The following is a 27,904-nucleotide window of genomic DNA, read 5'->3' as shown; positions in this document are numbered from 1 at the left end:
TTCACCAACCATTGCTTTTACACAGAATAGGTCAGTTTCTTAACAGAAAAGGGCAATGTAGTGGTGTAATGAGTGGGAAAACACCAGGGAGTGCAGATGTGAGGAACTCTGCAGGGTACTGGGGGTGAGGGAGCGGGAGTGGGTGGGGCGGAGAGCTGAGCTAACCCCAGCCTGCCTGGGCCAATGGGGCATGGTAATTAGATCTGGCCAATGTGGGCCTTGGGCTCTGGACTGGGGGCATATAAGCGGGGCCCCATGGCAGCAGCCCCCTCATATCACTCAGAGGTCTCCTCTCTCACCCCACTGCTCTCCCAAAGCAGAGAGTTATTTTCTTCCTTTCTTCAACCACAACAACAGCCCATCCATGGATGTCTTCTCCCCATCGCAGGTCTTCTATGACAGCACCTGTGCTTCCTCGCCAGAGGACCTGGACTTCGGCCCCGGGGAACTGGACGGCTCAGAGGAGGATGAGCACGTCCGGGTTCCTGGGGCTCCTCACCAGGCGGGTCACTGCCTTCAGTGGGCCTGCAAGGCCTGCAAGCGTAAGTCCAGCACGGTGGACCGGCGGCGGGCTGCCACCATGAGGGAACGACGCCGGCTGAAAAAGGTGAACCACGGCTTCGAGGCTCTGAGGCGCTGCACCTCAGCCAACCCCAGCCAGAGGCTGCCTAAGGTGGAGATCCTGCGCAACGCCATCCAGTACATCGAGAGCCTCCAGGAGCTGCTCCATGAGCATGTGGAGAACTACTATGGCCTTCCTGGGGAGAGCAGCTCAGAGCCTGGGAGCCCCTCGTCCAGCTGCTCCGACAGCATGGTGAGACTGAGAGCAGACACACACAGACTCATATACAGCTTTACTCACTGTCTCCTCATCTCTGTGCAGCACACATAGGCTTTATCCTGTCCTGCTAGTTCAGTGTCTGCTGAAACGTGTTCCCTCATTGGACTAATTCAGAGTACTCTATTTGCATAATGGATCACATTGCTGTTAGCCTCTGTCTTGTTGCATCTCCCAAGATCTTGAGTTAAAAAGCTTTTGTTTGTCTCTGAGCATGCATATTGTAATCATTTGACATTACAATGTCATATCTAATTTGCATTCAGAGTATCTCCCTGGATCTGAAGGGGAATAGGCTCACTTCAAATTTAGAATGTTTATTGAATAGACTTGCACTGATTGTGCTGTTGGGAGATCTCAATTACAATATTCCCTTGTGCATTTCATCTTCTTTGGCTGCATCATTGATGCAAACATCTCTTTTGCAGTGTTATACATGCATGATGCGTTATGTTTCACCGGGAAATGCTATCCTTTTTTTATTGGTGTGTTTGGTGCATGTATATTACCTCAGTGTATACCTTCTCAGTTGGCCAGTCAAGATTGGAATCAGCTCTACAAAACAATGGTTAAAAGGTGATGCAATGCTAAATAATAGAATGGATCTTTATGATGGTGGATGGAGTAATGTCTTTCCCACCACTTGACACTTTATAGCCTAATAAACCCTGCTAAATCCACCTTACTGAAGTCTGGCAGGAAAGACTGTGCTTTTCTGCATTCCATCCTGACTGCATGTTCTCCGCTGCTGCCAGGATGTTCTGCAGATTTACTGGGAGAAAGTGTCGTCTTGCACAAACTGGTGTTGCTTCCACTGATACAATCGATTCGCCACGGCTAGAGCCGGGCAGATCATGGGAGTAGCCTGCAACTTTGGCCCTGAGGTCGCTGTGAAATAAAGAAGCCTAGCCAGACAGTCAGTAACACTGTGGATTTATCAGTCTGGCAAGATGACCAGGGATTACATTATTTGCCCATATTTTAATATTATTTAATATTTATATGTTCTTATTGTGCACCATTTACAAACCTCAGTTGAGTAAAATGCATTTCAGACACTTCAAAATGTCTGAAACGTGGAAAGGTGAATAATATCACGTGCTTTGTTATGACTTCTCTGCTAACGTTAGTTTGCTCTGTTTGTTTCCTTGTAGGTTGACTGCAACAGTCCTGTTGTGTGGCCTCAGATAAACACAAGCTATGGCAACAACTACAGTTACACTAAGAATGGTAAGACACATTGATTAATATTTTTTGTTTTGTTATGTCTTCTAAAACTATAGACATAGTCTAATGAATACATGTAATGGACATATGCTAGGCTATGGTCTGGCTACCAACTGTGTATATTGAGTATTGTAAAACCTGCCAGGTTTACTTTCATTAGTTTTGATTCATACTATAGACACACAAATAATGTTCCAAGTTATGTGAATAATTTTGCCTTTCCATTTAAGTTCACCATACCCATAAATTGACTCAATAGGACATGGTGGTTAACTGATGTCATTCATGAGATAGCTCCGTTCATTGTCTTGACTGACCTTGTCCTTCCCCTGTTTGTCCTGTCCAGTGAGCTCTGGAGAGAGCGGTGCTGGTGCCTCCAGCCTGGCCTGCCTGTCTAGCATAGTAGATCGCCTCTCCTCGGTGGATGCCAGTGCCCCTGCAGGGCTCAGAGATATGCTTACCTTCTCGCCCTCTAGCACCGACTCCCAGCCTTGCACTCCAGAAAGCCCCGGGACCAGACCTGTGTACCACGTGTTGTGAAGAAAACCTGCATTAGAATATAAATAATCGGATGGCCCTGATCTTCAACCACATACCACTTTTACTTCCTATTTCGGTGATGGCTAAGATCGATCAACACCTGCCAACTTTTGTATTGTAAATAAGATTGTAAATATGTACTGTAAATGTTCATTTATTTTAAACAATATTATACCAAATGTAACATATTTAATTGATCCATTTCATGTGTCCGTCCTAATATAGGCCTATGCATCATTCAAACAAGTTGTATTTAAGCTATTGTATTTGTTAGCTTCATGTTTCTCATGATTAATAAACGTTTCAATAATTCTAGAGTTCCCACATCTGTTGGTGTAAATGTTGTTTATTCCTTCAAATAGAGTGACTACAGAAGAAAGAGTAGCTTTCATTCCATTTCTGGTCAGTGTTGGTGTGGTGGGTAGAGATGGGAGGGGAGGAGAGAGGGTTTGTGTACCTGTTTTTTCTTTAGTAACAAATGTTTCTCATTGTTAACACCCCTAACTACACCCTAAACACTATAGTTTTGAACAAATGGCCTGAACGTAACACTTGAAATTGTGTGGAAGCGGAGGGGAAGGGGTTACTGGTATCATATGTTGCATCTCATCAAAGCCTACAGCTCATAAAATTAAAGTGTTACAGTATTTTTCCTGTTGTATTGTGACCCCATTAGGCAAAAAAGATTTCCCTTACATTTATAACACATTTATAATAGAAGAACACAGTGAAATCAAATGTGTCACTGCAGGTTTTTTATGTAGCTCCTGTATCACTTGCCCTATAGCAGCACAGCACGCAGTCACGACCATGTGAAAACATAGAAACCTTTCTCTCCGTGACACAACCTTCGAGAGACAATCAAGTCTTCATATTTATGACAAGCACCTTCCTGTTGTGACACCAGAGGGAGGGACTCAGTGGCGAGTGGTGACACCAGAGGGAGGGATTCAGTGGCGAGTGGGACATACTGGTAGTTAAACCCTGGCTTTGCCTCTGTGGCACTATGCTAGATGGCTCTGTGGCATAGCATGCATATCAGCGAGGGCTTCTATTTCAGTAAGCCACACTGCTGGCTACGAAGCTCGCCACGCATTGAAGTAATTTTCCATGGCTAAACCTTGGATATATTCATAAATCATTCATGCACCAGGCATGTGACGTCATGAGATGACAAGAGATATCATCTTTTTTTCCACATCAACAGATAGTATGACCCAAGGTTACAAACAGGGGGTTGGGGGGTATTTGCATCAAGTACTTTATTATTAGGATATCATTAATCTATTTCGTTCGATTCCTCTTCCAACCTGGGCAATGTAAGGACAAAACGTAGCCTGACACAAATCACTCTTAAGTGAAGTCCTCTGCCATTTCTCACTGTAGCCAAAGCCATTATTTGCAGTACTGAGTATACACCATCACCACAAGAGGGAGGTATTTATAATACTTTCTAATACAAGAGATGTCACTTGTCATTTACATTTGACATTTTAGTCATTTAACAGACGCTCTTATCCAGAGCGACTTACAGTTAGTGAGTGCATACATTTTCATACTGGCCCCCCGTGGGAAACGAACCCACAACCCTGGCGTTGCAAGCGCCATGCTCTACCCACTGAGCTACAAGGGACTACATGCTCTCATGACTCTATAGCTTTTTTAATTGCTTATCTAATAAGCAGGCTGTGATATTGTTTGTGTCATATTCCAGTTGAACAATAACTACCTGACAATTTGATACAGATGTAGGATCTTAATTTGAGCCAGTTTACTACAGTAGGAAAATAATTCTGCAGCAACAGGAAATGTGAATTATTATGTGGATTATAATTAATGGACATTTCTGTAGGGGTTGATACATTCTTCTTAAGGGAAAATCAAGCCTGAAATTTCATAGTGGAAATTACAAACTTCAGAAGCCTTTTTAAACCTCAAATACATTACAAGTTTTACATTTCCTGAATTGCAGGAAATTTCTCCTGCAACAGGGTGATCAAATTAAGATCCTACATCTGTAGGTCTTTTACAGACATTGTGCTCTTCTAATAGGACATGTTGGGATGAAAGGTAGACAGTTACCAATTCAATTGCTCTGTAGGCTACTTAAAAACTCCAAAACCCACATGCTCAAGTGGAGCCAATGTTGCCCTCATGCTCACTGCAAATCCCCCCTCAAATTATGAGGAGGCTATGAGGAGGTTAGCTAGCTGCCAGACGCTTACATTAAACATATTTAACAACATTAAGTGATTCATAATCACATCAATACAATACAATTAAAATATTTGGTCACTATGAAGGCTAACTATTGCCCTTGCATTGAGGACTCACCTTTGAGTGAGTAATCTAGACACCATGTTGATATATCCCACTGGGCACAGATGTCCATTCCACGTCTATTCTATTCTATTCAACCAGTGTGTACCCAGTGGGATTTCTAGGCTATAGCTAGTTGTCTAGCTAATAATAGTATATATCCCTCAAATTCAAATCTGGACCTCAAACCATAAAAAGTTCCCTCTAATCAGGGACTGATTTAAACCTGGGACTACTAAGCAGGATCAAAGTGTATTTTTAAGGATACGCTTGGAATGGGCATGGTCTAATTGACTCAACAACAAAAAACACATATCAAAGTTTAGTTTCCTTAATTAATCAGAAAATCAATAGTCATTTCTGATTGTTTATCAAAGTTAGCTGGCTAACTCACTGATCCTATTTTGTAGTATACCCCTCAGGTGGGTGCAACTAATTATGAGGTGACTAACATAAAACCAGCACTAAGGTAAGACTTGGATAGGTCGATTTGGGTCTGAATACCCCTGGTCTATACTATTAGCCTGGCTGACGCGCGACCCATGTGACAACACAGCGAGCTGTGACTGGAAGACTTCCAGACCTGGAGCCAGCCAGACTACTATACTATAGGCTTCAATCTAATCTTCCATGGGTTTCCTCTGTATGGTAGACTTTATCATCATTTACGTTAACACTACATAACCATTCTCCCGAGTGGCGCAGTGGTCTAAGGCACTGCATCGCAGTGCTAGCTGTGCCACTAGAGATCCTGGTTCGAATCCAGGCTCTGTCGTAGCCGGCCGCGACCGGGAGACCCATGGGGCGGCACACAATTGGCCCAGGGTAGGGGAGGGAATGGCCGGCAGGGATGTTTGTAGAGCATGGCGTTTGCAACGCCAGGGTTGTGGGTTCGTTTCCCACAGGGGGCCAGTATGAAAAAAATATATATATATATAAAATGTATGCACTCACTAACTGTAAGTTGCTCTAGATAAGAGCGTCTGCTAAAATGACTAAAAAATAAATAAAAAATAAATAACCTTTGTAGTCTATCCTACAGATAGTATCCTAGGCCTTTCATTCTTCATTTGCTTCCATGGGGAATCATACAAAGTATTGTTTTATCACCTACACTCTGAAAATTAGGGGTTCAACAAGGGTTCTTCTAAGATCCTCAAAGTTCTTTGAAGAACCTTAGGGTTCTTGGCACTGAAAATAGCCCCAAAGAAGTTATTCCAAGAACCCCATAGGAGGTGGGGTTCATCGAGGAACCTCCTTAGTTGGTCGGGGTTCTTGTTGGAACCTAACTGCCCAACTGAAACATTTGGATTTGAATTTGAAAGGACAGCAGGTGCAGGCGCTTAACTGAAAAATATAAATATCTCCTCAATTTAAAGTTTTGTCCCTTGTATGATCTAAATTGATATTGTTTCATGATGATACCATCTATCTTTTCATATTTGTGCAAATCTTTCTAAAAACAGAAAATGGACACAATTCAATGGATATCAATCAACAAAGAAGTAAGAATATGTATGCTCTAAGAATATGTTGAAGGCTAGCTGTATTGGGTGCAGATGACTGAACTGCTCACTTTTGTGTCTGTTTTGTGTCACTGTTTATGAATTAGACATTCTTGATGGAAATATTCCTTTGATTCTATCTGAGGAAAGTATAATTAAGCAATAAGGCCCGAGGAGGTGTGGTATATGGTCAATATACCACGGCTAAGGGCTGTTCTTACGCATGACGCAACGCGGAGTGCCTGGACACAGCCCTTAGCTGTGGTATATTGGCCATATATCACAAACCCCCGAGGTGCCTTATTGTTATTATAAACTGGTTACCAACGTAATTAGAGCAGTAAAAATACATGTTTTGTCATAATCGTGGTATACGGTCTGATATACCAAGGCTGTCAGCCAATCAGCATTCAGGGCTCGAACAATCCAGTTTATAATAGCACACACAGCCTGGTTTGTCTAGTGGTGTAAAAAATGCATGTTCCCTTTGACAAACATAATAGTAGGCCTATACACACTATGTTCTATTTATTTATTTTTTTTAATGGTATTTTACCCCCTTTTTCGATCTTGTCTCATCGCTGCAACTCCCCAATGGGCTCGGGAGAAGAAGGTCAAGTCACGCGTCCTCCGAAACATGACCCGCCTAACCGCGCTTCTTAACACCCACCCGCTTAACCCGGAATCCAGCAGCACCAATGTGTCGGAGGAAACACCGTTCAACTGACGACCGAGGTCAGCCTACAGGCGCCCAGCCACCACAAGGAGTCGCTAGAGCGTGATGAGCCAGGTAAAGCCCCACCCGGCCAAACCCTCCCCTAACCCGGACAACACTTGGCCAATTGTGCCGCCCTATGGAACCCGGGTCTGTAGTGACGCCTCTAGCACTGTAATGCATTGCCTTAGACCGCTGCGCCACTCGGGAGGCCACACACTATGTTCTATAGTCAGTATAGCTGGTGCCAGCAAATCCACTGCCTCAGCTTGAGTTTACTTCCGCCGTTTTACAAGGACCACTGAGCTCCGGCATTAGTTTCAGTGTCTGCTTTCTGTATTGACGTGCCATTGGCGATTGGGTTTATATTCAGATGCTTACATTCTTATTATAATGTAAAATGCGTCAACAACAGGCACTTCATCTCATTACCTGTCAGTGGAAGGCAGTGTCAGAACCAATGACCCCTAACTGAGAGACCTTAATTGCTTTGGAAGAGTGCTACACTGCTGCCCTGTAACTCCTGTTCACAGCTCAAACAGACAGGGGTCAGGAGCTGGTTGTAGCCTGCTAAGCCCTTACCCCACATTTCAGACAAGCACAATAGACACAGTAGGAGAAGAAGCACTTCGGGGTCAATGAGGTCGTTATTGTACACACGCACATTTATTTATTTATACAAATATAATATGTATAACAATTGCATATCACCTGGTGTTGTCTTTTTTTTCCAGTACAATCAGGAAGTACAGTATGTTCAGTCAGGAAGTACAGTACTTCGAATCAGGAAGTACAGTACATCGAATCAGGAAGTACAGTACGTCCAGCCTAAAAAAATGCAAGTCGTCAATAAGAAAGAGCATAAGTAAATGTACAAAAGGGATCTGTCGAAGGCCAGATGAACTGCTCAAAGGTTGAGGGACAAAACACGTTCACAGCCCCATCTGGTTGGACTATCAAGATGCACATTGCACACAGTATGGATGTGAAATGATCTTGCACTACTTCAATACCCACCACCCACAAAGGAACTAGGCCTATATAGAAAATACATACTAGAGTTGTAAAAAAGAAACGTACAGTTTGCTACCAGGAAAACCATCCAATGTAATGTTTGTCTGACAGTGCTACAGATACAAGACTACTTTTGATCAGTGTCGATCATCAACTGGTTTTCTAATAGCGTTCAATGAATCCACAGTGCAACTTGTTATACTTAAATATGGTTACTTGTCATGAGAATACTACATCATACTATAGGTAGATGGTTGAAAGAGAGAGTTTAAAACAGAGGTCCCTTATTGATAAGACGACTAGAACATTCCACAGTCTCTTACTCACAATGATTGTCAAAATGTCAAGGTGACGACGCAGATCCAGGAGAATGAGTCCATTAACCATGCTATACCGGTACGAATTCTACACTGGGCAATAGGTCTTATACAATTAAATGTTTTAAATAATATTCTGCATGTTAACAAACACACACATACTTCAATTAAACATTACTTTATGCAAAACTCGGATTATAAACAATCAAATGGATTGATTTAAAAATAAAGACAATTGTACCATATGATTAACCCTCCAGGTCACATATATATATATATATATATAAATGTGTTTGACATTCTATTTGTCCTCATATAAATTATATAGGAAATGTTAAAATTATATTCATATGTCGATTTTATTATATATGATTACTCTATATACTCTCTGTATACATTTATTTGTTGGGAGTAGATGACTAACAATCATTAAATGGCTGACTTGAGAGCTGAAAGTCAAATTATGATATTGCACGATAATTGTACTTGCCTATTCAACTGTATAAATAAAATTCTCTGTATTTTAATATATTCATCCACTTTATATACCCCTCTTTTAACAGCAGAAGCTGCCTTATGACACACAGTGCATAAGATACAGTTTACTTAGTATTACATTGTTAACTTTTGCATTTTTTTCCCCCCATATACTCTATATTTCTAATCATTACTTTTATGTGAAATGTAAAACCAACTAAAGAGTGTTATTGCTAAATCTACAAGTTTCCATACAAAATATTTTCTCGCTGCAATATAAGGTAAAAAATAGTTCACATTTATCCAAAGCAGGACAAGTTTGACACAAAAAAGCAATGTTCATTCACACACAGACACAAGCACCAACAGAAGAAACAATAGAACATCACTGTATAAAGCAATAGCAAAATGAAAGTCAGTAAACAAGTGAAATGAATTCAAAACAGATAACAGAAATAAATAAACTATCACAAATGACAAGAAGGAACATTGAGGATGGTCACAACTTTCAACTGTTAGAGGACAACTTAAAATGAACACAAACAAAATAAAAGTCAAAAGGATGGGTTTCAGTGCTAGCCTCCAATCTCTCATGTCACAAGCACCATTGTTTACATTTCAGAACACATATCTTTCAGTTTTGCTTCATTCTGTTGGTAGTACACTGAAGGGGGAGAGAGAGTCTTCACTGCTTAACAGTATCATATTCTCCTCTACCAGGTGGTTCCCTCGGGATCCTCCGCACATAGAGATGGACTTAGAACCTTCCTTTCAGTGTCCTTCAGTCCTTCTTCTTCTTTTGGAACAGCCTGTGAGGGATACATGTAAGAACAGCTGAGAGCAATGCTTGAAACCATTTGACAAGTCAGTACTTTGACAGGTCAGTAAAGTGGGATGCTAATGTCATATTCTGGTAGAATAAGTTACAAAACAGTGTAGTGTACTCTGCTGTGAATTGCGAAATGCCCATTGAACTGTGAAAAGCCAATTAAAAATGATTGTGAATTAACCTTTTACTGCAGTGGGCTAAATCAGGGTCACACAACCATCAGAGAATACAAGATGGCGTATTGAATAGACAGCGGTACAAACCACCTCAAGATAAAAACATAATATTCAAAATCAGTAAGTTAGACTAAATATTAGCATTTCATATATTCGCAGTTAATAAAATTATATCTGGATAATAACACAAAACAAATCATAAGGCTAGAGAAATATATCGACAAATATTATAACAACACGCAACACCCAAACATGGCGGAAGATAAACGAGGAGAATCAATCTCCAAGAGAAAACGCGACTCATCGACTGATACAGATGATATATGCTTTTCACTACTGGGTCTGGTAAGTGTGGAAAGCGACCTGTTGAAGTTGATAAATGACAAACTGGGCATACTAGAATTGGTCAGTAAGGACGTAAAAGAGTTGAAAGCGAGTCTTGAAATGAGTGACGAAAAAGCTGCGATAATGGAGAAAGAAACCAAAAAATTAAAAGTGACAGTCACTAAGATGGAAACGGACGTTAAGGAACTTAAAAAGGAGAACAACCTTCTGAGAGAAGCCTTACTAGACATCCAAAATAGATCAATGAGAGAAAATCTAGTACTTACGGGTATTCAGGAAAAGGAGGGAGAAATAACCGAGAATATTATGAAGAATTTCCTTCATACAGCGCTTCAAATCCCACTCGAGGCTGTCGATAAAATCCAACTCGAACGTGTACACCATTTCGGACAAAGAGGACAGAGATATGAGCGCCCAATCGTTGCCAAATTCGCTTTTTTAAAGGATAAAGCAATGGTTAAAAGCCTAGGTAAAAGACTTGCTGGCACAAAAATAGGCATGAATGATCAGTTCCCGAGGGAGATTGCAGAAAGGCGCAAAGTTCTGTATCCAATCTTCAAGGAAAATAGATTAAAAGGGAAACGTGTTGCACTTGTTGTCGATAAACTTTATATTGACAACCAAATGTTCAGAGACACAAAGACTACTCCTTGGCTATTCTGAAAGTTCTAATAGAGGAGTCAAATAATGGAACACACAAAACTAGCAATGATAGGGATTGTAATATTAAATAACATTTATAGTAAGTATAGTATTTTATAAAAGGATAAGACGATATAACAAGAAAAGATAACAAGCAGAATAATACATCTTCAAATACAACTAATTAGAACATTGGATTTTTGGCAGGCAATTGTTGTTATGCCGGACGGTTGTTGTGGTTGGTCCTGTGTTCTCCCTGGCGTCCTTTCCCCCTTGCCGCAGGTGTGGGATGCGTGCGTTTGCGCGCTTGGCCCATTTCCTCCGCAATCAGCCATGTGGTGTGCGTTTTTGTGTTTGGAAAAGTGTGGCGTTAAGTGAGTGAGAGGGGAAATGGCTGCATATCCCAGAGCCAACGGGTGTCTATGAGCAGGGGTTGTGAGAGAGAGCTTTCAATTTTGTGTAGATGAGGGATATACATGTTTAAATATAGTATACATCTAATCTATTTTTTTATTGTCCTATCATGATGGAACGATCCCCAACCCTATATCCTGGACACCCACCTTAGCGACCCATACACCAAAGAGAAGTTCCCATCTGTTTTATGGACCTGCTGTGAGTATGCAGCCTAAACAGAGAAATAAATGCGGTCAGAGACCTACTTGAGCAGCACCGCCCCCTCAAGATTCTGAGCCTGCCTGGCAGGGTTGGTCCTACAAAGCCAGAGCCCCCGATGGGGGAGCATAATAGTCAAGGAAATTCTCAAAGCTGCTAATGAGAACCTTGACGACCTTGTACCTAGCCGGAGGGGATTCCAGTGGGGTACCCCCATCCAGGTAGTGGCAGTGCTGGCAACACTGGCTGCAGTAACCCATGGGGAGGGGGTCACACTCGGACAATCAGAGAGGGGGCTTACTATTGTGGCCCAAGTGGCACAAAATAATCAAAGGTATGACTGCATGGAGATGCTTGGGAAAATGGTTACAACGGGGGACCAGAGTGTTTGTGTCTCAGGTGAAGAGGGGTGGGTGTGGGTTGGAATCTCCTGAGTGGCGCAGTGGTCTAAGGCACTGCATCGCAGTGCTAGCTGTGCCACTAGAGATCCTGGTTCGAATCCAGGCTCTGTCGTAGCCGGCCGCGACCGGGAGACCCATGGGGCGGCGCACAATTGGCCCAGCATCGTCCAGGGTAGGGGAGGGAATAGCCGGCAGGGATGTAGCTCAGTTGGTAGAGCATGGTGTTTGCAACGCCAGGGTTGTGGGTTCGATTCCCACGGGGGGCCAGTATGAAAAAATAAATAATGTATGCACTCACTAACTGTAAGTCGCTCTGGATAAGAGCATCTGCTAAATGACCAAAAATGTTTAAAAAAATGTAAAAATGGATCACAGTGGTTGTTTGCTGAAATGGTAGTTGCTTGTTAAAAATGTAATGTAATGCAATTTGGGTTATAGGTTAAAATCCTACGCATGAACTGCCAAAATTATTATGCATACTAATTGATAATGATGGAAAATAAGATATGCAAGATATTTGAATAGATCGTTTTTAAATGGCTATATAAATATATCGAGGTGAGAGCATTGGAAATGCTTTTGGTGGTTGACCTGCTTCTGTTTTGTGGGTGGCACTATGTGCTGTTTTCGATGGAAGGGTCCTGGCCCCACGGGGGCATAGGGATCCGGGGGGACGGGGGTTGTATGCTGATCACTGGGATGACGGCCAAACTGGATTGTGGAGAACAATTGGAAGGTTATTTATTGGAGGGTTATTTAATAACAATGTAAATATGATGGTACAGCTATATGGACACTCAATCACTATGGTATTTTTTATTGGTACATTTACAAACATATATAATGACAAATAGATTTGAAACTTGTATCTCATTATGGTATGTGGTGAAATAAGTATAGCCAGTTATAATTGTAATGGCTTAGCAGATAATAACAAAAGAAGAACAATTTTTACATGGCTCAAAGAGAAGGAATATAATATCTATTGTTTACAGGAAACCCATTCAACAACTCTAGATGAAGTTGCGTGGAAAAAGGAATGGGGGGGCCAAATATACTTCTCCCATGGGCTAAGAAACTGAAAAGGGGTGATGATACAGTGAGGGAAAAAAGTATTTGATCCCCTGCTGATTTTGTAAGTTAGCCCAATGACAAAGAAATGATCAGTCTATAATTTTAATGGTAGGTTTATTTGAACAGTGAGAGACAGAATAACAAACAAAAAATCCAGAATAATGCATGTCAAAAATGTAATAAATTTATTTGCATTTTAATGAGGGAAATAAGTATTTTGACCCCCTCTCAATCAGAAAGATTTCTGGCTCCCAGGTGTCTTTTATACAGGTAACGAGCTGAGATTAGGAGCACACACTTAAAGGGAGTGCTCCTAATCTCAGCTTGATACCTGTATAAAAGACACCTGTCCACAGAAGCAATCAATCAATCAGATTCCAAACTCTCCACCATGGCCAAGACCTAAGAGCTCTCCAAGGATGTCAGGGACAAGATTGTAGACCTACACAAGGCTGGAATGGGCTACAAGACCATCGCCAAGCAGCTTGGTGAGAAGGTGACAACAGTTGGTGCGATTATTCGCAAATGGAAGAAACACAAAATAACTGTAAATCTCACCTCGTGGACTTGCAATGATCATGAGAACGGTGAGGAATCAGCCCAGAACTACACGGGAGGATCTTGTCAATGATCTCAAGGCAGCTGGGACCATAATCACCAAGAAAACAATTGGTAACACACTACGCCGTGAAGGACTGAAATCCTGCAGCGCCCGCAAGGTCCCCCTGCTCAAGAAAGCACATATACAGGGCCGTCTGAAGTTTGCCAATGAACATCTGAATGATTCAGAGGAGAACTGGGTGAAAGTGTTGTGGTCAGATGAGACCAGAATCGAGCTCTTTGGCATCAACTCAACTCGCCATGTTTGGAGGAGGAGGAATGCTGCCTATGTATGACCCCAAGAACACCATCCCCACCGTCAAACATGGAGGTGGAAACATTATGCTTTGGGGGTGTTTTTCTGCTAAGGGGACAGGACAACTTCACCGCATCAAAGGGACGATGGACGGGGCCATGTACCGTCAAACCTTGGGTGAGAACCTCCTTCCCTCAGCCAGGGCATTGAAAATGGGTTGTGGATGGGTATTCCAGCATGACAATGACCCAAAACACACGGCCAAGGCAACAAAGGAGTGGCTCAAGAAGAAGCACATTAAGGTCCTGGAGTGGCCTAGCAAGTCTCCAGACCTTAATCCCATAGAAAATCTGTGGTGAAAGTTCGAGTTGCCAAACGTCAGCCTCGAAACCTTAATGACTTGGAGAAGATCTGCAAAGAGGAGTGGAACAAAATCCCTCCTGAGATGTGTGCAAACCTGGTGGCCAACTACAAGAAACGTCTGACCTCTGTGATTGCCAACAAGGGTTTTGCCACCAAGTACTAAGTCATGTTTTGCAGAGGGGTCAAATACTTATTTCCCTCATTAAAATGCAAATCAATTTATATCATTTTTGACATGTGTTTCTTTGGATTTTTTTGTTGTTATTCTTTCTCTCACTGTTCAAATAAACCTACCATTAAAATTATAGACTGATCATGTCTTTGTCAGTGGGCAAACGTACAAAATCAGCAGGGGTTCAAATACTTTTTTCCCCCTCACTGTATTAATTAACAGTAATTTCGATCCAAATGTGCAAATTGTCCAAACAGATACGCAAGGTAGATGGATTATTTTAAATATGTTATTGGACCATAAACAGATATGGCTCATGAACCTTTACGGACCAAATAATGATGATCCACACTTCTTTGAAAATATATATAATAAATTATCGACCTTGCAAGCAACTCAAGACTCTCTTATTATGGTGGGAGATTATAATACTGTTTTAAATAGCTCAATGGACCGTAAAGGAAATCACACTACAAACAATCACCCTCATGCTCTTAAGGAAATCGTGAATGTCATGGATACATTAGAACTAGTAGTATATGGAGGCTTAAATATCCTGATCTAGTGAGATATACAGTGGGGGAAAAAATTATTTAGTCAGCCACCAATTGTGCAAGTTCTCCCACTTAAAAAGATGAGAGAGGCCTGTAATTTTCATCATAGGTACATGTCAACTATGACAGACAAAATTAGATTTTTTTTCTCCAGAAAATCACATTGTAGGATTTTTAATGAATTTATTTGCAAATATGGTGGAAAATAAGTATTTGGTCAATAACAAAAGTTTCTCAATACTTTGTTATATACCCTTTGTTGGCAATGACACAGGTCAAACGTTTTCTGTAAGTCTTCACAAGGTTTTCACACACTGTTTCTGGTATTTTGGCCCATTCCTCCATGCAGATCTCCTCTAGAGCAGTGATGTTTTGGGGCTGTGTTTGGGATCATTGTCATGCTGAAAGACCCAGCCACGTTTCATCTTCAATGCCCTTGCTGATGGAAGGAGGTTTTCACTCAAAATCTCACGATACATGGCCCCATTCATTCTTTCCTTTACACGGATTAGTCGTCCTGGTCCCTTTGCAGAAAAACAGCCCCAAAGCATGATGTTTCCACCCCCCATGCTTCACAGTAGGTATGGTGTTCTTTGGATGCAACTCAGCATTCTTTGTCCTCCAAACACGACGAGTTGAGTTTTTACCAAAAAGTTCTATTTTGGTTTCATCTGACCATATGACATTCTCCCAATCCTCTTCTGGATCATCCAAATGCACTCAAGCAAACTTCAGACGGGCCTGGACATGTACTGGCTTAAGCAGGGGGACACGTCTGGCACTGCAGGATTTGAGTCCCTGGCGGCGTAGTGTGTTACTGATGGTAGGCTTTGTTACTTTGGTCCCAGCTCTCTGCAGGTCATTCACTAGGTCCCCCCGTGTGGTTCTGGGATTTTTGCTCACCATTCTTGTGATCATTTTGACCCCACGGGGTGAGATCTTGCGTGGAGCCCCAGATCGAGGGAGATTATCAGTGGTCTTGTATGTCTTCCATTTCCTAATAATTGCTCCCACAGTTGATTTCTTCAAACCAAGCTGCTTACCTATTGCAGATTCAGTCTTCCCAGCCTGGTGCAGGTCTACAATTTTGTTTCTGGTGTCCTTTGACAGCTCTTTGGTCTTGGCCATAGTGGAGTTCGGAGTGTGACTGTTTGAGGTTGTGGACAGGTGTCTTTTATACTGATAACAAGTTCAAACAGGTGCCATTAATACAGGTAACGAGTGGAGGACAGAGGAGCCTCTTAAAGAAGAAGTTACAGGTCTGTGAGAGCCAGAAATCTTGCTTGTTTGTAGGTGACCAAATACTTATTTTCCACCATAATTTGCAAATAAATTCATTAAAAATCCTACAATGTGATTTTCTGGATTGTCTTTTCTCAATTTGTCTGTCATAGTTGATGTGTACCTATGATGAAAATTACAGGCCTCTCTCATCTTTTTAAGTGGGAGAACTTGCACAATTGGTGGCTGACTAAATGCTTTTTTTCCCCACTGTACATGGCGGACACTCAGTCAAGCTAGTCGTCTTGACTTCTTTCTTATGTCATTCTCGTTGGCACCAAAAGTTTAAAAAGTGTTGATAGGGGAGAGAATGCGCTCGGACCATCATATAATTGGCATATACATTACTCTTACTGAATTTCCACGTGGGCGAGGATATTGGAAATTTAATCAAAGCCTATTGGATGATCAACTTGTTCATAACTAGGACAGAGGAATTTATAACTGACTTTTTCCGACATAACATAGGTACAGCAAATCCCCTTATTGTATGGGACACCTTTAAATGTGCCTTTAGAGGCCATGCAAAACAATACTCATCTCGAAACCAAAAGCAATTTAGGTCAAAAGAGTCCATACTAACAAAGGAAATAGAAGGTCTAACAGAACAGATAGATAGCAATAAAAACTGTAACATAGAGACCCAGAATACATTAGAGGAAAAACAAAAAGAAATGGAGAAACTTATTCAAGAAAGATCAAGTGTAATATATTAAAAAAATAAAGCAAACTGAATAGAATATGTTGAAAAATGCACCAAATTCTTTTTTAATCTTCAATATAGGAATGCTACCAAAAAGAATTTACTGAAACTGGTTACAAATGACAGAGTCACCCATGATTCACCAAATGATATTTTGAAGGATGAAACAAAGTACTTTAAGCATATGTTTAAGCACATCCCCTCTAACTGAAGCAAATTGTAGAGATTTTTTTCTATTGATAATGTAAAATTAACAGCCTTACAGAAAGACTCATGTGAAGGTGAAATTACAGAGGAGGAACTTCTGGCCGCAATTAAAGACTTTAAGTCCGGGAAAACTCCAGGGTTGGATGGCATACCAGTCGAGGTATACCAAACCTTTCTTGATATACTCAAAGGACCGTTATTAGCATGTTTTAACCACTCCTGTGTAAATGGTAGATTATCAGACACTCAAGAAGAAGGTCTGATATCATTATTACTGAAACAGGATACAAGTGGAAAATATAAAGATCCAGTCCATTAAAAAAATTGGAGGCCCCTTACACTTCAATGTTGTGATGCAAAAATCTTAGCAAAATATATAGCGCGTAGAATTAAAAAGGTATTGTCAGACATTATTCATTCAAATCAGACAGGTTTTTTACATGGGCGATACATTAGAGATAATATAAGGCAAGTACTGGAAACAATAGAACACTATGAAAAATCTGGGAAACCAGGCCTGCTATTCATAGCAGACTTCGAAAAGGCATTTGATAAAGTATGACTGGGGTTTATATATAAATGCCTGGAGCATTTCAATTTTGAACAATCTTTTATAAACTGGGTTAAAATCATGTATAGTAACCCTAGGTGTAAAATAGTAAATAACAGCTATTTCTCAGAAAGTTTTAAACTGTCAAGAGGAGTGAAAAAAGGTTGTCCACTATCGGCATATCTATTTATTATGGCCATCGAGATGTTAGCTATTAAAATCAGATCCAACAATAATATCAAGGGATTAGAAATCGAGGGCTTAAAAACAAAGGTGTCATTGTACGCTGATGATTCATGTTTTCTTTTAAACCCACAACTTGAATCCCTCCACAGCCTCATAGAGGATCTGGATACATTTTCTAACCTCTCTGGATTACAACCAAATTATGATAAATGTACGATATTACGTATTGGATCACTAAAAAATACAATTTTTACATTACCATGTAGTTTACCAATACAATTGTATGATGGTGATGTGGATATACTAGGATAAATATCCCAAATGAAATAAATGATCTCACTCCAATACATTTTAATAGAAAGTTAGCAAAAATAGATAAGATATTGCTACCATGGAAAGGTAAATACCTGTCAATTTGTGGAAAAATCACCCTGATTAACTCTTTAGTATTATCCCAGTTTACCTATTTGCTTATGGTCTTGCCTACGCCTAGCGAACAGTTCTTTAAATTATATGAGAAAAAAATATTACATTTTATTTGGAACGGCAAGCCAGACTAAATTAAACGGGCCTATTTATTTAATGAATATGAATTCGGAGGACAGAAATTATTAAATATTAAAGCATTAGACCTATCACTAAAGGCTTCAGTCATACAAAAGTTATACTTAAATCCGAACTGGTTCTCTAGCAAATTAGTATGATTGTCTCACCCAATGTTCAAGAAGGGACTTTTTCCCTTTATTCAGATTACAACCTCTCACTTTCAGGTATTTGAAAATTAAATAATCTCCCAAATATCACTATTTCTAAAACAAGCCATAGAAAGTTGGTTGCAATTTCAATTTATTCCTCCAGAAATGACAGAACAAATATTGCAACAAATATTGTGGTTAAACTCAAATATACTAATAGATAAAAAAAACTTTATAAAAAAAAAAAAAAAAAAAAAAAAGGTATAATCTTCGTAAATGATATTATCGGTAGGAATGGTGGAGTTATGTCGCACATGCAGCTAACAAAAACATATGGAAATGTCTGCTCTACCCCAAATTACAACCAAATAATTGCAGCATTACCGCAAAAATGGAAGAGGAAAGTGGAAGGGGAAAGTGGAAGTAAGGAACTTGTCTGTCGGCCTTGCATTAAAGAACATAATTGGTTAAAGAAAATTGTGATAAATAAAAACGTTTACCAGTTTAATTTAAGGACCAAAAGATTGACAGCCGTCCCATATAGATTGCAAAATAGTTGGGAAGAGATTTTTGACATACTGATTCCGTGGCATAGTGTTTCTAAACTGATACGCAAAATACGCCGGATCCAAAACATAGAATTTTCAATTGAAATAACTATATAAAATTCTTGCTACCAATAGAATGTTATTTGTATGGGGGATACAATCTTCCCAGCTCTGCAGATTTGGCTGTGAAGAGACAGAATCATTAGATAATTTGTTTTGGTACTGTCCATTTGTAGCCTGTTTCTGGACACAGGTCCAGGAATGGCTGAAGGATTGCAATATTTGCATGGAGCTGACCCTGCAGATAGCACTACTGGGTGATCTGAAAAGCCATAGTCAATCGATCAATAATATAATAATACTTTTAGCAAAAATGTTTATTTTCAATTCACAAACTGTAGAAACAATGAGAATAGAAAGGTTCAGAACTTTTGTAAAACATCACAGTACAGTTGAAAAATATATGGCAAATAGAAATCCAATATGGATGGTGTTAAGCGATAGATGGGAGGTGTTGAATGGAGCTGAAGGATGGGACTAATAACAACAACTAATAACAACAAGATAACTAGTGTAAGGCATGCTGTGTCCATAATAAGTATATAGGTTATATATTGTGAGCTTTTGTGAAAGAGCACAGTTAGAAAGATATGGCATATAGAAGCATACCAGATGGACATCATGAAAATGATCGGAGGAAGTTCAGGAGTAAAAACAAACAAAATATAATTATTGACTGTGTCCATAAAATGTATATAGTATGTATAAGCTGGAAGTAGAGGACTAAGCATTGTTGTTCACTAGTTTGCTCCAATTAGGGAAGGGATGGTGGGGTTGGAAAGTAATAAAGGGAATATATATATATTTTTTAAAGGGTATGTATATATATATATATATATATATATATATATATATATATATATATATATACATACAGTGAGGGAAAAAAGTATTTGATCCCCTGCTGATTTTGTACGTTTGCCCACTGACAAAGAAATGATCCGTCTATAATATTAATGGTAGGTTTATATGAACAGTGAGAGACAGAATAACAACAACAAAAAAACAGAAAAACGCATGTCAAAAATTCTATAAATTGATTTGCATTTTAATGAGGGAAATAAGTATTTGACCCCTCTGCAAAACATGACTTAGTACTTGGTGGCAAAACCCTTGTTGGCAATCACAAAGGTCAGACGTTTCTTGTAGTTGGCCACCAGGTTTGCACACATCTCAGGAGGGATTTTGTCCCACTCCTCTTTGCAGATCTTCTCCAAGTCATTAAGGTTTCGAGGCTGACGTTTGGCAACTCGAACCTTCAGTTCCCTCCACAGATTTTCTATGGGATTAAGGTCTGGAGACTGGTTAGGCCACTCCAGGACCTTTAATGTGCTTCTTTTTGAACCACTCCTTTGTTGCCTTGGCCGTGTGTTTTGGGTCATTGTCATGCTGGAATACCCATCCACGACCCATTTTCAATGTCCTGGCTGAGGGAAGGAGGTTCTCACCCAAGATTTGACGGTACATGGCCCTGTCCATCGTCCCTTTGATGCGGTGAAGTTGTCCTGTCTCCTTAGCAGAAAAACACCCCCAAAGCATAATGTTTCCACCTCCATGTTTGACGGTGGGGATGGTGTTCTTGGGGTCATAGGCAGCATTCCTCCTCCTCCAAACACGGCGAGTTGAGTTGATGCCAAAGAGCTCCATTTTGGTCTCATCTGACCACAATACTTTCACCCAGTTCTCCTCTGAATCATTCAGAAGTTCATTGGCAAACTTCAGACGGGCATGTACTGTTTATGTGCTTTCTTGAGCAGGGGGACCTTGCGGGCGCTGCAGGATTTCAGTCCTTCATGGCGTAGTGTGTTACTAATTGTTTTATTGGTGACTATGGTCCCAGCTGCCTTGAGATCATTGACAAGATCCCCCCGTGTAGTTCTGGGCTGATTCCTCACCGTTCTCATGATCATTGCAACTCCACGAGGTGAGATCTTGCATGGAGCCCCAGGCCAAGGGAGATTGACAGCTATTTTGTGTTTCTTCCATTTGCGAATAATCGCACCAACTGTTGTCACCTTCTCACCAAGCTGCTTGGCGATGGTCTTGTAGCCCATTCCAGCCTTGTGTAGGTCTACAATCTTGTCCCTGACATCCTTGGAGAGCTCTTTGGTCTTGGCCATTGTGGAGAGTTTGGAATCTGATTGATTGATTGCTTTTGTGGACAGGTGTCTTTTATACAGGTAACAAGCTGAGATTAAGAGCACTCCCTTTAAGAGTGTGCTCCTAATCTCAGCTCGTTACCTGTATAAAAGACACCTGGGAGCCAGAAATCTTTCTGATTGAGAGGGGGTCAAATACTTATTTCCCTCATTAACATTTTTGCATGCAATTTTCTGGATTTTTTTGTTGTTATTCTGTCTCTCACTGTTCAAATAAACCTACCATTAAAATTATAGACTGATAATTTCTTTGTCAGTGGGCAAACATACAAAATCAGCAGGGGATCAAATAATTTTTTCCCTCACTGTATTTGTATGTATATGCGTATATGTATGTATGTATGTATGTATGTGTGTGTATATATATATATATATATACATACACACACATACATACATATACGCATATACATACAAATACAGTGAGGGAAAAAATAAATATATATATATATATGCGAGAGAAAAAAAGCATATGGGGGATTGGAAGTGATGCAGACAATTACATTGATGGAACCTACAATCTATCTGCAATATTAAAGCTGATCCACCCCCCAAAAAAAAAAAAAAAATATCAGGGTCACACAGAGTTTTTCTTGGTAGTCAAACAAATCTACTTTGAAACAAAAGTGTACACCTCACACACATGGTTATGAACTTTAAAAAAAGAAGACACCTGTACCATGTCAGTGGTACAGAGTTGAAATGTATTACATTTAGAGTTTGCATCCCAATGTTACACTTTATATACACCACAGAAGACTGAAATATAACAAAACCGTTTCACATAGAAACATCGGATTTTCGGTCAGGTTTTATAAATCATGTTTATTAATTATGAAATTATGAAAAATATGAATAACATTCCACCCATGAGGCCACTAGGTCATTTGACTGCAGGAAAGGGCTACATGTCTGTGGCTTTCCCACTACTACTGAGAACAGAGATATAGCAGAGCCTATTGTGTCCTCGGCATTGGTCAGCCTGGCCAGGTATGCGAGAGAGAGACAGAATGGCCGGGCAGCATGTCAGAGAGGAAGGCTACATGACGCACAGATTCCATGCAATCCCATGGTGCTTGCTACCTAGCAGCCTGTCCGCCGCTCATGTCACTTGCTTGGCCACCGGCCTCTTGGCCACTGTGGCAAAGCCCTGTAGTCAGCATGCCAGGGTTGATAAAACATGATCCATGCTCAGTCCCCTCTCCATGCCTCTACTGCACAAGTCTACAAGCTCTCACATACCTCCCCGAGCTAAACGAGGGCTACACGAGGAGAGTTAGTATCAAACAATCAGTGCCACTGAGGATCCCTTAGCCTGCGGGTGGTGTTAAGTCCTTTGAGATGTGCCCCCTGGAGGTATGTCAAGGGTACACTTTAAAGAGTGCTCAGCTGAATGATCCACAGCATGGAGTTATAGCTTCATCTGAGGCCCAGACAGGCTTAGTATTACTACTACCTATTTTCATAGTTGTCTATGAAACTCCAGCAATCTAAGCAATGACGGGGTAAATTTGTATTCTATTAGTCTGCCTCAACTTTGCACTGATGCAGTCAAGTAAAGTTTGCTCCGTGGTATATGTTATAAAACATGTAGCATCCCATGAGCTTGAGCTCTTATTTGCACAGCCATATCTAAAATAATTCACAAGCCACGCAGCTGAATTACTGACACAACATAGACGGTTATGACTGTACAGGGAATTGCAACTGCTTAGTTAACAAACACCCTGAAATAGATTAAGCGCTCATATGTTTAAGCAAGCATATGTTCAATGAAAAATTGAAATGCTTGATGTAATCCTCTGTATCTTTTACTCAAAGGACAAGGCCTGGTATCATTGTGTAGTAGGAGCCTCTCTGGCAGGAGCCTATCTGGCACTCTCTCTGGGTATAAAGAAGTCAAGTGGGTTTTAAAGAACCAGTGAACACGCTGATTGGCACTTCTTTTTTTCTGTTGCTCATTAGAAAAACTTGGTTTGTTTCCTGACCGATTCCACATTTGGTTGATGATATTTGTCCCCCATGAGACACTGTAGGAAGCCTATTTCACTTCAAAATCCACAGAATGAATCGAAGATAACTCAAGAAATCTGTAATTAATTTTGACGTTTTTTGCAGAGGATGTTTTAGTTAAGCAATTTTACATCTGACTAAGGTGTTTGTTGCAGTATTTCTCAAGTTAAAAAAATGCGTAACGTGTTGTCTTATGTCAACAAAGTTAGCTGCTGGGCAGGTCTGTGTCACTGTATGCTATTGGGTAGAGAGCAATCACCGCAGCTGTTCACCCCATGTTAGTGGGCAAATGTACTTCCTCAAATCAAAACCCAACCTTAATTTACCCGTTGTGACGCACAATTGTTCCAAACACTTTGTAGTCAATTTGGACACTAGAATAACTGCTTCTGACACATATCGATGCCACATGGGCCGTTTTCAAAGGGATTTGTTGATTTTTAAAGGCTGTTGCTCTTTCAAAGGTGCAATGTGTATCTCCAGACACTGTCAGACTCCTTCAGTACACCCTATTCCCCAAAAACCTTTGAGGTGCTAAAGAGTCCCGTGTGGCTCAGTTGGTAGAGCATGGCGCTTGCAATGCCATGGTTGTGGGTTTGATTTTCACGGGGGACAAGTATGAAAATGTATGCACTCAAGTCGCTCTGGATAAGTGCGTCTGCTTAATGACTGAAATGTAAATGTTAAATCCCTGTCAGATTCTTAAAACAGTATAGATCTAAGGGAAATCATAGTTCGGTGAATATATGGCCAGTTTAGTGGACCGGTCCGCTTACTGTACCAGCCATTATCTTCATCCATGTGGTCCAACTACTTCTCCTCGGTGACCCCCTAGCCTGGTTCCAGATCTGTTTGTGCTGTCTTGCCAACTCCTACAGTCTTTTTTGGTGTGACAATGCCAATAGGAGTTGGCAAGACAGTACAAATAGATCTGGCACCAGGCTACGGTGCCCGACCCTTTAAAGCAATGAAAAGCCTCACCTACGACATATGGTTCTGCTGGGTGGTGAGGTTCTGCTGCTGCTGAGCCTGCATGAGGAGCTGCTGCTGCTGGCGGCGGCGGGCCGTGCGGAGCTTCTCGAAGCGCGCCTCCATCTCCTCCAGGACCTTGGGCGTGTAACGCACCACCAGCTTTACACTGTCCTTGGCTGCCTTCAGGAGCTCCACCGCCTTCTCGTGGTGCTCCCCCTCCACACTCTGGGGAAATACAGCGAAAAAGAATGAGAGAAGAGACTCAGCACATTTGAGCCCCACCTGTTTAGCTAAAAAATACATTTAAGAAATGTGGTGGCAATGTTTTAGTGTTGTAGTCAGCGGCGACCCGTCATTCAGGAATTAAAAGTTAAAGGAGCAGGGTAGGCTACAACGACCAAGAGCCAACAGGTAGGCAGGCTGCTACTTATTAATATTCTGAATGGAGCAGTGGCGACCCGCCATTCAGGAATTATTTACTGTTTTGCGGGTTATTTTGGCATTAATACGTTCCACATATCAGTTTGCATCATTGAGTTAATAAAGCCGCATACAAACATTGTCTCTTTTTTGCTTTCTTGAGTAAGGAAGCTCCAAAATGCAGGTGTTTCAGTGCTTTCTGTAGTGGTGGGGCAGCCAGCAGAAAATACGGAGCTTAGGGGTTGGTAATGTTCTCTAGTTGCGCCGTGATTGGCTCAGTGTTCTGTCAATCATGGGGACACTACGGTACTGCAAAATCTACGGGGAGAGCTCGAAAATTCAAGCCCCTTGGGTGCTGCCATAGAGTTACATTAGAAGTGCCCATCCAAGAATGCTCAAGGTCATTGGCCACAGATAAAATTACGTCAAATCACGTTATATTTAAAGTAGCTTTGATTGGACTGAACATGTCAACATCATACTTTCAAAATCTTAGCTAGCAAGCTAGCAGTCATCATCATGAATCAAGTCAACAATCTACTGACAAATCCTTTTCAACCCTTGTCATATGAAGAGAAATTATGAAGAGAAATTATAGATCAAACGTATAGGTGCTCATCGGCCATTGGACATAAACATTACACAACAAGTTGGAAATTGCAAATTCAACAATGAGTGGTTTGGACGGAATCAGTAGCTAACTACAAGCATTGCAAAGCAATCACTAGCCTGCTATTCAGTGGAGTGGGTGTGTGGTCCAAGTCTGGGTTAAGGGTCTCTTTTCCAAGCTTAAAAGGATAAACATTCAACATTGGCCATGCTATCAATCCAGCATGACTTCTGCCGCATTCAAAACAACTGCAAACTCGGAACTGGGAAATCGCAGACTTCAGTGAGTTCAAGACAACAGGGAACTAGGAAAAAAATAAGCTCCGACTGGGAAAATACGTTTTGACCGGTCATCCAACTCAGAATTCCAAGTCGGGAACACGGGCCACTTTCTAGAGCTCCGACCTGAAGATCACTGATGTCATGATTCAACCTTGTTTTTTTCTGAGTTCCCAGTTGTCTTGAAAGCACCATAAATCCAGAGCATGCCAGACTTTGATGACAGAATTTGTCCATGAAGGACTGCCGCGCCTCCTTCCTGTTCAAGTGAGCACAGCACAACAAGGTGAGTCCAAAAATGTATTGTATGCTGCTGCATAAATTATGTAATATGCCAGGGAGATATGTATACTCTAGCTAAGAAAGTAATACTAGCCCATGTGGCTCACTCTAATAATTTGGTCCCTTTTCCCTTCATAATTTAGCCTACTGTTCTGACTTGGTGGTGCACATTTAGCCTATAGCCTGTTTTAGAGAAATGTCATCATCGAATATTGTAAGAGCTTTCATTGTCTGCTTATATGCCCCCTTTATTTATCCTACAGTTCGGACTTGGTGTACTGGGAGAATACTGTAAGAACGGCCCATGTTCTGAATTCTGTCGCTGTACATTTAAAAAGTGCTGAACAAATAGTTATATTGACTATGTCCGTCCTAGGTCGCTCATTAATGTCTTAATCGAAATTAAGGATTGCCTCTTATCCGCTCGGCGTCCCCTTATGCCATAGTTTGTACATCTCAATTGTCAGTAGAAACCACATTTGTTTAAGCAAGTCAGCCATATCAGCTATGTTTTTTTAAAAGGCAGTAAATGAGGCTGAATGAACAGTTTAGCTGCCAGACAAGGCTCCGCTGATAGCCAGGTGTAGCAGTGGTAAGGTTTTGGGACTGCTGTTGGGACAGCTTTATGTAGGCCCAAACAGTTTGTGGGCACCATTTGTCACCGTTTAGTGTTGTGTTGTGGCTTTGCTTGCATGCATAAACAAGTTCTTTTTTTTTTGCCCCACCAAGATTTAAAATCGCCACTGGTTATAGCGATACAGTCTCTGAAGTCTGCCTCAGTTCCTTAATTGGCATGGACAGAGAATCAAATAAACTTTGCGGAGACTTTCATGCAAGCAACAACTACACAGTTACGCAGCAGCAGCTTCAGTTTCTAAATGGTTACAACCAATTAGGTTTGACCTGGAAGTCAAAGGTATTTCTACCTAGTTCAACATGTTTGGTATAATTAGTACTTCCTCCTCAAGCCCACAGTAATATATAACTTCACATTACAATTCTGAATGCCACGGAAATCAAATTAATCCTTTATGAAGCTTCTAGAAGCACACGTTTGTCACGATCGTCTAGTAGCGAAGTAGACCAAAGCGCAGCGTGTTGCACGAACATGATGCTTTATTTAATTAAAGCGAAACACGAAACAACAAAACAAATAACGATTGGTGAAGTCCACAGTGACAATGACTGACTAGGAACAAAAACCCACAAACACCAGGTGAAAACAGACAGTTTAAATATGGCTCCCAATCAGAGACAACGAGCCAACAGCTGACACTCGTTACCTCTGATTGGGAGTCACTCAAACAAAGAAATACAACAACCTAGAACAACCCAACCAAGAAACAGAACACAAAGAAACGAACACACCCTGGCTCAACATACAGAGTCCCGGAGCCAGAGCGTGACAGTACCCCCCCCCTAAAGGCGCGGACTGCGACCGCGCCTCAATAAGGGCTAAACAAGGGAGGGCTGGGCGGGCATACCTCCTCGGCGGCGGTTCTGGCTTCCGGCCTTGACCACCACCCTCCAATAAACCCCCCATAGTGCCCCTGGTCCAGTCTGTCGACTCGCACCCCTGGCTTGGTGCGTGGAGGAGGAACGGGCCTTACCAGGCTGACTTCTCGCACCCCTGGCTTAGTGCGAGTGGCAGGAACAGGCCGGACCGGGCTGGCGACGCGCACCGTAGGTTTGGTGTGAGTGGCAGGAACAGGCCGGGTCGGGCTGGCGACGCGCACCGTAGGTTTGGTGCGAGTGGCAGGAACAGGCCGGGTCGGGCTGGCGACGCGCACCGTAGGTTTGGTGCGAGTGGCAGGAACAGGCCGGGTCGGGCTGGCGACGCGCACCGTAGGTTTGGTGCGAGTGGCAGGAACAGGCCGGGTCGGGCTGGCGACGCGCACCGTAGACTTGGTGCGGGTGGCAGGAACAGGCCGGGTCGGGCTGGCGACGCGCACCGTAGGTTT

At 41.5% G+C, this 27,904-nt stretch overlaps 2 protein-coding genes across 4 annotated transcripts in view; one reads left to right on the top strand and one right to left on the bottom strand.

The window, feature by feature from the left end:
• Positions 1 to 21: 21 nt before the first annotated feature.
• LOC123491252 (myogenic factor 5-like) lies at positions 22 to 2,917 on the top strand. The gene is made up of 3 exons (XM_045221497.1): positions 22 to 814; positions 1,993 to 2,068; positions 2,412 to 2,917. Exons 1-3 carry the CDS (start codon positions 191 to 193, stop codon positions 2,603 to 2,605), a joined length of 894 nt encoding a protein of 297 aa, XP_045077432.1. The 5' UTR covers positions 22 to 190; the 3' UTR covers positions 2,606 to 2,917.
• The window catches only part of lin7a (lin-7 homolog A (C. elegans)), a 57,919-nt gene continuing 32,536 nt past the window's right edge, over positions 2,522 to 27,904 (bottom strand). The window contains exons 5-6 of one of the 3 annotated variants that reach the window (XM_045221500.1): positions 24,363 to 24,578; positions 2,522 to 2,585 (exon numbers count right to left, since the gene is read on the bottom strand). In XM_045221500.1, the coding sequence (XP_045077435.1) occupies positions 24,363 to 24,578 (216 nt within the window). In that variant the 3' untranslated portion in view covers positions 2,522 to 2,585. Of the gene's footprint in view, positions 2,586 to 7,788; positions 9,762 to 24,362; positions 24,579 to 27,904 lie in introns of those variants that run through there. The other 2 variants (XM_045221498.1, XM_045221499.1) reach the window with 2 other exon arrangements.

Source organism: Coregonus clupeaformis, chromosome 7, assembly GCF_020615455.1.
Source record: "Coregonus clupeaformis isolate EN_2021a chromosome 7, ASM2061545v1, whole genome shotgun sequence".
In the NCBI taxonomy this organism is placed as follows: domain Eukaryota; kingdom Metazoa; phylum Chordata; class Actinopteri; order Salmoniformes; family Salmonidae; genus Coregonus; species Coregonus clupeaformis.
Note: the sequence above shows the minus strand (reverse complement) of the source record. Positions and strands in the feature narration are given on the sequence as shown.